Source organism: Pundamilia nyererei, unplaced genomic scaffold (genome assembly GCF_000239375.1).
Source record: "Pundamilia nyererei isolate P.nyererei 1_Seehausen unplaced genomic scaffold, PunNye1.0 scaffold00006, whole genome shotgun sequence".
NCBI classification, from domain to species: domain Eukaryota; kingdom Metazoa; phylum Chordata; class Actinopteri; order Cichliformes; family Cichlidae; genus Pundamilia; species Pundamilia nyererei.
The window spans coordinates 1,813,483-1,823,841 of record NW_005187407.1 but is presented as its reverse complement, the minus strand read 5'-3'; the positions used below and the strand labels follow the sequence as shown (position 1 = coordinate 1,823,841).

The 10,359-nt window shown below is 37.7% G+C and overlaps 1 protein-coding gene across 1 annotated transcript in view; it reads left to right on the top strand.

Moving 5' to 3' along the window:
* The window catches only part of rasef (RAS and EF-hand domain containing), an 18,193-nt gene that overhangs the window by 2,226 nt on the left and 5,608 nt on the right, over positions 1-10,359 (top strand). Inside the window, exons 2-7 of the mRNA XM_013914016.1 lie at positions 3,971-4,117; positions 5,708-5,798; positions 7,021-7,116; positions 7,990-8,067; positions 8,171-8,286; positions 10,197-10,266. Coding sequence (XP_013769470.1) covers positions 3,971-4,117; positions 5,708-5,798; positions 7,021-7,116; positions 7,990-8,067; positions 8,171-8,286; positions 10,197-10,266 — 598 coding nt within the window. The remainder of the gene's footprint in view (positions 1-3,970; positions 4,118-5,707; positions 5,799-7,020; positions 7,117-7,989; positions 8,068-8,170; positions 8,287-10,196; positions 10,267-10,359) is intronic.

Genomic DNA, 10,359 nt, shown 5'->3' with positions numbered 1-10,359 from the left:
GGGAAAAACAGAGTTGGTAGCATTCTTATGAGTTGATATTTCCTTTATTCTTTAACACCGTCTCATTCTCTAATGTTCAGCAATAGTTCCAGGCTTCTTGAAGGACATATGAAGCTCTTCTTTGGATGTTGGCTGCCTTTTGTTCGATTATCTGTCTAGATGATCCCACACTGCTTGAATAATATTGAGATTCGGGCTCTGAGGAGGCTGGTCCATGACTGACTGTGTTCCACTGTGTTTTTTCTATCTGAATATGCTTTTACTGCTCTGGAAGTGTGTTTGGGAGCATTGTCATGCTGAAACATGAAGCCACTTCGCCATGCTTTCCAAATTCAGCAAGATCCCCCAAACCATGACGGAGCCTTCTCTGTGTTTTACAGATGACTGTAGACTCTGACTGTTGTACTTCTCTCCTGATCTCCATCGTGCACACTGACTATGATTGAAACCAAACATTTAAAATTTGGATTCATAAGACATGGTGCAACTGATTCAGTCCAGTTCAGCTTTTTCTCTCCGTTTCTCTTTATGTTTTGCATTTTTGTAGATTCAGCTAAGGAAATGAGAATAAATGATGTGTTTTTGTAACAAGCTGCTAGTAACAAAGTGCCTAAAATACAGTTTAAAACTGATTATTTCCTAAGTGGTTTGTTATGTGTATGTGGCTCATCCTGTGAGTTAGGTCCATTTTTTATGCTTGAATTATTCATAAATCAGTATTAAGTGATAAAAACAGTTCTCTGAAAATGATCACATCCAATGACTGGGCTCGATAATGCTTACTCGCTTTACACACACTGTAGACCTATCCACGTGCATGTGGCCACTGGCCTTACATGGGACTTTTGCTCATGCTGTTGTGTTGCGGCATCAGGACATTGATTGTCACGGTGGTGCCGTCGGATAAATGCACTCTTTCATCTTCAAGCATTTATAGTCACTGTTACATCAGTCAGCTGAGGGAGGATAGTTTGGAAAACCCAGTACACGCTTCACTTCAGACAGATGTCTGTTTTCAGGAGTTGAAAAGATATTTTGTGTGAGAACAAGAAGACAAGTCAAGAGCAAAAAATCAATTTCTTCCTTCTTTATGCTTGAGACTGATCTAATGAGTTATGAACTTTGTTCAGTCTCTCAGCTGATGGAGACCGAGCCTGGAAAGATGGTTTGACCTATAAAAGGCTTTCACTGCTCGGTTTTCAAGAATTTTCTTCTAGGGGGGTCAAATGTCTCTACTCTGCATTTGTTGACATGATCAACTGTTTACAAAAATTGCGTTTGAACACAAATTTCATATATAAATACACAATTTTACAGGGTTTAATTTGGGTCTCTTCATTTGATTTCATTCTTTCGGCTTTTGCGTTTCTGAGTTCTGAGTTCGGGTTTAACACACACCAGGAAAGCTATTTTGTTTTCAGGGTAAATAAACGACAGGTTGTGTCACTGGGAAGCAAAGTGACATACATGAAAAGAAGCATTCATTAAAAATCAGTCTTTAAAATTAGAAGAGTTATTCCAACATCAGATATTACTTAAACTGACACACAAATCATTTTGTTTTCTACTTGTTAAATAATCTTTAAAGGCTCAACAAAAATGTAGATTTGCTAAATATCTCAATTATGTTAATTGCTGTTAGGGTGGAGCGGTAGATAGAACAAACTTTATAGCAAACTTTCTACCAAGCTGATGAAATACTTTCTTCAGCCACTCAGAATAAAGTAGAACAGTTTGTCTACCTGTCAAAGGAGTGTTGACTTAATATTGTTTATTTAGTGTTTATTTTGTTTAATATTAGTGTAATTAAAGCTGTACTACACCCTGACTCATTTGTTACACTCCATTTTTCATATCGTAACATCAGTCTTGTTAGCAGATCAAATGAAAATCAGAACTCCAAATGCACAATTGCGAGGAAAACATCAGGATTTTTATCATTTGAAACATTTTCCCACAGTTAAAGACTTTTAACCCTGTTATTGTAATCCAGTGTTACCTACAAGAAATAATCTGTTGTCTGCCATTTATCTAATTAATAATAAAAGGCACATTTTTTGTGTGTCCACACCGCCATTGTTATTAAGAATATAAAACAAATACTCAAAAAATATTCAATAAATAATTAAACCTCTTGTGAATTTGTTGGATAATGTCTGTTTTTAGAGCATATTCAGCTGAGTCCGAACAAAGACAGAATTGTTTGTTATTTTATCTGTGTGTACCCTACAGCGGATTTTAAATAGACATTCAAGACGTGAGTGAAGTGCATTTTCAGCTTTAAATATAACCCTATAATGACCTTTGTATCATATTTGACGCATGAGTTTCTGAGACCTCGTTCTCATCAACATCATCAGCACTTGCCATAATTTCAAAATGTTATGGACAAAACTCCTTTTTTTGTCTAAAATTTACACTGTTGTTAACATAAAGTTGCCAAACACACCCAATGTATGAAATGCCATACAAACAATATATAATTCATATATCATAAAAATATATCATACACAACATGATATAGCAAAAAAATGTTTGTGGATTTTGTTATAAGTTTGTCATAAGTTCTAAAAAATCAGAATTTTCTGGCTATTTTTTGATTGGTTGGGTCTTACAAGGTTAAGGGAATTAAAAAAAACTTCCACGAACTGTTTAGGAATTATAGACATTTTTTATACTACAACCAAGCCCAGACGAAAATCCATTGAAGTCAGTGACTGAGGTCTAAAGCTCATGGACATCACCAAATGCTGTGTTTCGTCCCTTGAGATGCTCCGCCGGGTTTTTACTGCAGACACCTTCAGCTGCTGCTTGTTTCTGGGTCTCTCTGCCTTTATTGTCTTATTTCATGACTGAAAGCGGCTCTACTAGGTTGTGATCAGGTGACTGACTTGGCCATTGAAGATTATGTCATTTCTTTAGCTTGAGAAACTCTCGGGTTGCTTTTGCAGTCTGCTTTGGGTCATTATCCATTTGCACTGTGAATTTACACTGTGCCTGATCAGTATTAGCAGAGAGTACAGCCCTGTATACTTCACAACTCATCCTGCTACTTCTATCAGGAGTCACATCATCAATAAACACTTGTGACCCAGTTCCAGTCACAGCCATACAAACCTTTCTCTTCCCATCATTTCGATACAAATTAACCTTAGTTTCATCTGTCCAAAACATGTTTCCATCACTGTATTTTATTGTGTCTTCTGGCTAAGGCTAATTTGGCTTTCATCATCTTGAATCTAACCAGTGGTTTGCATTTTGTTGTAAACCCATGAAGATGTCTCTTGATTGTAGACTTTGACACTGATATGTCTTCCTCTTCAAAGGTTTATTCTTAACTTGGTTAGATGTTGTAAAGTTTTTTTCTTAATCATCAAAATAATTCTGTCATCATGCACAGTGGTCTTTCAGGCCTTTTGGTGTTGCTGAGCTGGTCATTGCATTCATTCTTTAAAAAATAAATAAATTGTTGATTTGATTTGGCCACTTTAAAGATTTTTGGGTTTAATTTGGTTTTTCAGCCTGATGGTGGCCTTCCCTCACTTGCACTAACATTTACTCATACTGAGCATCCCTGTGAAAAACTAACAAATTGTATTTCAAGACTTGGAATTAAGATCTTTAGAGCTTTCATCTGCTTTATTGGTCATGAAATAGGGCACAGACCTTACTTGGCCATGAAAATTGTCAGTCAATTGTCAATTGCTTTTGAAGCTCTGAAAATGGGAGACTGTGTATAAAAATGTTTATATTGTCTAAACAGTTACTGCCATCCTTTTGCAAAACCATTGAATTAAAGCAGGAAGGCTTCACTTCAATCGCATCTTGATTTTATTTTTTTTAATAAACAAAACTACAAAAATATTAATGAATCAAACCGTACAAACCAAAATTCTTTAATGTAACCCTCAATTTCTGCTAGCAAAAATTTGTTTGCAGAGAGCTAATTTATCTCCTGATTTTTCTCCAGGCGTGAGCAAGCAGCAACACTGTATCAGAACATCAGTCTGACTGAGCCCAGACTGATTCCTCAGTTTGAGAAAGTCATCCTCAACTTCACCAAAGAGATCAAACAGCAGAACTCAGAGATGGAGAACTTGGCACTTGCCATCAAACGGTGAGCATCATGCACACACACATATATGATCAGTCATTACCTGTGAACGATTAGCAGATGACCTGCTCTACATACTGAACTACAGCCACCCTAATGAGCATGTGGCAAAGATGTAGACAGGACGAGTATGAACCACAGGAGAGAGACTTGAGCAACCAGATCATAAGTAAAACATATAACTACCAGTGCATCAATGTAGACTGAACCTCTTAGTTTGACCTGTTGATGTCAGACATGACATCATCAGTACTTTAAAAATCAGGAAACTCTGGTTGGGCCTTTCCCTACACCTGACGTACACGAAGGCTGAGAACAGTCGATGTAAGTATGCACAAAGGAGTTAATTCTGCAGCCTAAAAAATACAAAGCAACCTGTGACAGAGTCTTTGCTTTAATTCAATTCAATTCAATTTTATTTATATAGCGCCAAATCACAACATAAGTCGCCTCAAGGCGCTTCATAGATACAGAGAAAAAAAACCCAACAATCATATGACCCCCTATGAGCAAGCACTTTGGTAACAGTGGGAAGGAAAAACTCCCTTTTAACAGGAAGAAACCTCCGGCAGAACCAGGCTCAGGGAGGGGCGGCCATCTGCTGCGACCGGTTGGGGTGAGAGAAGGAAGACAGGATAAAAGACATGCTGTGGAAGAGAGACAGAGGTTAATAACAGAAGACAGAGGTTAATAACAGAGGCTTTAATGTGCTGAATGTTTGATTTTGATGGCAACATAAAGCTTACACAAACAAACCCAGGGTAGTAGGTGCAGCAATATTACTTTGACAATAGCAAATCATAGAAAATAAACATAGGTAGAGAATAATGTGCTTAATGTGGAAAAAGTCAATACTTCTGAGACAAGTGGAGAGTATTCCAACTGCTCATCCATGTTGTCACGGTAGCTGTTATCGCAAAGTGGAAGAATAAAAGAACTACAGCAACTTGTTCCTAAATTAGCAAAACATTTAATATTATGAGCGGGATTACTGAGTTGTGAGGGACATAAGTCTCTAATGTGCAGCTGACTCAGTAATTACCGCGTTATAAACCTCCTTTGGCATTTAACATCAGCACAAACACTGTTCTCAGGGAGCTTCGTGTCATTGGTTTCCAAGGTCAAGAGCTAAATGCAAGCACAATGTCAGGTATTGGATGGATCGGTGCAAAGCATGCCAATGCTTATAGGAGCAGTGGAAGTAAAAGTCAAGCTCACGTTTCCCTGTCTGGCAGTCTGATGGACAAGTTTGAGTCTGGCCAGTGCCAGGAGAACCCGAGTTGTGTGCCAGCAGTGAAGTTTGGGGGAGTAGGGATAACAGGAAAGAAGAGTGTGAGTCAGGCCCTCTCGTCTAACATCAGTATCTGGCCTCAAAAACGTTCTTATGTATGATTGGACAAAAGTAGCATGACTTTTTGACACTGATAGTCAAGCTTGCTTTCTAAGAAATTACAAATGTTTTGTGTCAATCCAAATGTCAGGCGAACAATAAATACTGTCACAAATCAGAAAGTTAAGTTAGCGTCAGCTGCCTGGATCACATGGATAGAAGTATCTGGAGTCTAGTGAGGTGATCTTATTACTGTGTTACAGAGCGCAGGACCAAGCATCAATGCAGCTCAGTGAAATGGAGGAAGAAATGGACCAACGCATTCAAGCTACCGAGAGAAAAACACGTGAGCAGGTGGGACCAATACCTAGCCCACACGACACACATATGAGACCCTCCACTGCAGACCCGTGACTTTGTGTTTTTACACTGTTTGCTTTTTTTCGGCTAGTTGCTATGATGCGTTTCTTTCCCTGGAGTTTGTGTAGGCAAAGTGATAAGCAGGGCGCGTTTGTTCAGCTCTTCCCTCATGTCAAACAAACATACGCAGCCGTGTAGCAGCTTACTGATCCCAATTCAGACACGCCTGCTGCTCTCACAACTCTGTGGATATAAAACAGCAGATAACTCGAGGTGCTGGGGCATGTTTTATCCTCTATTCTAAAATGATAAGGCTGTATGTGTTTGTGGTGATAAGGATGGTGGTGTGTGGATGAAGATGATAATCTATAAAGAGCCAGGTCAGCTACATCAACATGTGGCTGACCTGAACTTTGAATTGTTTAACCTGCTTTTTATTGACTGATGAAGTTAAATCTCTATGAATTCTGTCTGTTTGTCAAACGTATCCACATCCACAGCTAGAGTAGGCAAATTTGTTATTACAGCAGCTTTTTAATGCCTAAATTTAGGTCTGTTTATGTCTTAATATATTGTCTATTAATTAAAAGCCCCCAGATTTGGAGCCTCATGAAAGCTGCAGATATTTCCCAAAATCCAGCAGAACACATAATCAGTGTTTTGTGGAAAATGATAAGCTTTGATAACAGCATTTAGCTTTCCATAACATGAAATAAAATGCAATAAAAGGAAGAAAAGCTGACAAAGACTGGCAGAAACATAAAGCATCACTTGTTATATCAGGAAACAAACCATTGAATTTATTTAAACATGTTGATTTTATCTGTTTTATCACTGTGCCTAAAGTTATGTAAGTGTTCTCCATTGACTCAGCTAACTCGGGCTCTACTGTTTGTTTTGTCTAAGAAAAGCACACAAAATTAGAGGGCGGTCACCTGTATCCTCTCACACCATGATATACACACTGTCATATCCTGGCACCTGTAACGGAGGAATTTATTTTGGAAATTGTACATTAAAAACAAGTTTTTGATTCCTCAGACCCTTCATCAAGGGTCTGAGGAAAATGGCTGCAAAAATGGCTTTATGCAGAGTAAGAAGCAAAAGCCAATCACACACATACACAAACACACAAATCATACAGTAAACTGCCTTTCTGATGCAACTGATTGATATATTTTCTGTTTGGGGGGGGTTTGTATTTGTGCTTTTGCAGGAGAAGAAGCGAGCAGAGGCTTCGCTGAGTGAATTACGAAGAAGTTATGAAACTGAAGTGTGTGAGCTGCAGTGTAAGATCCAGAGGATGCAGATGGTACATTTTTAACTTGTCTGACTGAGTTCTGGTTTTTTACAACACAATTGCTGTAGTGGTGGTTTTAAACATATTTATATGATACTGACATGATAAGGATTTTACGCTCGAAACAAATTTAGATCCAAAATGCTGACTTTAACTCATTTTAATTATATTAGTACATTATTAGTAAATATATTAGTACAATGTAAAATGTTAACTTTAGTGGAATCGGGTTTAAAATTGATTGGTATACCATTCAATTTATACCACATTTTTCTTAATGATTAATTAATTGAGTAAATAAACCTTTGATTTTATATATCTCGTGTTTATTGAGGATGAAGAATAATTTTCTGGGTCCATTTCAGAACGTAACATCTTTGAAAGCAGGAAGCAGCTTCACAGAGTCCATTAAATCTCAGCTGGACCTCTTTAAGTGAAACTTCACAGTAAATATTTGGATAAGAAAAATCTACTATTGCTTCTCAATCTGACTGAGCTCCTTCTTACTGAAGATTTCAAGTCAGCTGTTTACAAGGGAAGTGATTTCATACAATCTTGAAGAGCAGATCAAGCATGCAGAGAAGCAAGTTATTGTGTTGGGTTGGTCATCTGTGTATGTGTCCAAGCATTTGCATCAGGTCTGAGAACATGCACGGAAAAAAGCATCCCGAAAGTCATCAGGTTAAAATGTTTAAATAGTACAAATTTAGCCGTTTTATGAAACTTTTTTTCCCCACTCCTCTGAAACTGATTTGTAAGAGCTGTTTATTTTTATTTTTTTGAACCAATTAGAATCGACATTTCTGGATGCATGTACAAGTAAAAGTAGCCCACAAGAGTGAGTAGGTCGAATAATCTTTATCCTATACATTTCAACTTTACCAGATAGAGGAGAAGTACAAGAACATCACAGTGAAAGACGAGAGCCCGGCCTTGAAGAAGAAGATCAATGAGCTAACACTGGTGAGAGTGAATGTATTTGAACGCATTTATACAGTCATTATGCTTCCTGCTTACAACACACAGCTGTAATCTTCTGTTTTGCTGCTTGTCTGTGCGTCTGCAGGAGAACCAGCGGTTAAAGCAGGAGCTGCTGAGGTCTCAGACCAAAGTCGCCTGCCTGCAGAGTGAGATGGACTCGCTGAAGACCGAGCTAACCGATCAAAGCATCAACTCCGAGCGGTAAATCGGTTTGGCTGCTTTCGTTAAATAATTTAAACCCTCGGTACAGATTTTGACGTGTGGTCCGTGGAGTTAAAGTTGAGCACCACATCTAATTAGCCACATGTTATTTATTCTTTTTACTTTTTTACATCGATGATTAAAAAAGAAACAAAAAAAAGAAAAAAAGATTTGTACTTCACATCATTTAGCTCTCTCTAAACACATACAGTTTCACTGCACACCATGAAAGTCGAAACCTCCATTATTGATGAAAAGAAGTTGCAGAACAGGTTTGTATTTCCACCTTTTTCTTTCCTTGTTTAAAGATTAATGAGAACTTGAGAAAAATAAATATTTACACTTGTAAAACCACTGAATACACTTCATACCAGCTAAATGTACTGACTCTAGAAGAATCCAGAATACCTTATCACACGACCCCACCCCTGAGCCGAGTAACAGAGACAGACGACAGAGGCACAACCTCTCTTGGTTGTCTGTCTGCATGTTGGCTCCTGAGAATTTTATTGTGTTGTCACAGCTGAAACAGGATATCCTGGAGTGCCTTCACACGTACAATAACATCTTTGGGAGCGTTACCTAGTAACAGACGCAACAGAGACAAAGGGAGGAGAAAACCCCGCCTGCTGCTGACTCATTAGGTTGACACTTTTGTTCCTCCATCTCTGAGGAGTCTCGCGTGTCTTTCAGTAACTTTGCACAACTGTGACAGACGTGCAAAAAAGGAGAAGAATGTATAAAAATATCAGCCATTATTTAATGGGGAAACTATGATGATTTTATTGAAAATATATAATAGATTCAAGATTGATGTTTTTACCTACTATGTTTTTACATATCACAATAAGAAAAAACTTCCCAATAAACCATTTAGCAGGGGAAAAAGAAAAAGCAGAACAGAGGAGGGATCCCTCTTCCAGATGTTTATATTTTACATTACCCACCTTCAGACAGCAGATTGTAAATAAAAGAAAACCATAGTGCTAAAGCCAGTTTTCTGTATCAGGCTGTATGCAATTTTTGTTTACTATTGGAATCACCTCACTTCTGAAGCAGCCTCCAGTGGCCACTAGAGATACTGCATATAACCCATGTTGGTTATATTTTGCAGCAGCTGCTGTTTGACTGAAGATCCTAAATTTATTTTAAAGTGTTGCATCTTTAATTTACTTTGGTTGCTTCCCCTTCTGGTTTAACAATATAAGAATTAGTCAAAATTAAGACTTTGTAGAATTTATCATTTGAAAGTGTCATGTAATTAATATCCTTAGTATCCTTATTTTCTCATTATATTGTTTTATGTACTTTAATCATGAAGGTTTGTAAAGCAAGGCCACTTTTGACTCATAAACTAAGTGCTCAGCCAGACTGAAAAACAGGAAGTTTTAGTGCACAGGCATATTAATAGATAAGACACAGAAAAGAGGAACTTTATAAGCAATGTTTGAAACTGTGTGACATGTAAAGTACCAAAATAACACCTATATGAGGCACAGTTTATGATTCTAATGTTAGAGATCCTGCAACTGGCGTTTGGGCTGTGCAGGGGTCTCTCTCTTTCGGAAGATGATTGAATAAGAAGAAATATAAATGTTTTAACACACTATGAGTCGGTGTTCTCTCTCTAATAAAAGTAATCCGTACATTTAAGGAGTTTGTGTTGTTTAAGCTTTGTGTAGAAACTGAGGCCCTAAACAGTGATGAACATACAAAAATATGTAACACTTTAGATTTTTTTTTTTTTTAATTGATAGATAAATATATGCTTGTGTTCAGATTTAGTAACATTTGGCTCCACAATGTAGTGGTTTACACATTCACCTTAAAAGAAGGAAGAAGGCTATCTGGTGTAAAGCTTTTCCTTAGATTCACTAACTGTGTTTATGTCTGTCTCTGTTTTCCTGCAGAGACGAGGAGCTCATGAAACACTTCTCTGATGAACGAGACATCCTGGAGAATCAGATTGAGATTCTACAGTAAGCCAGATAATAACACACACACACACACACACACACACCTGCTGAAACAGATTTTACAAGGTTGCCTACATTTAAAATGTCTTCTCTCTCT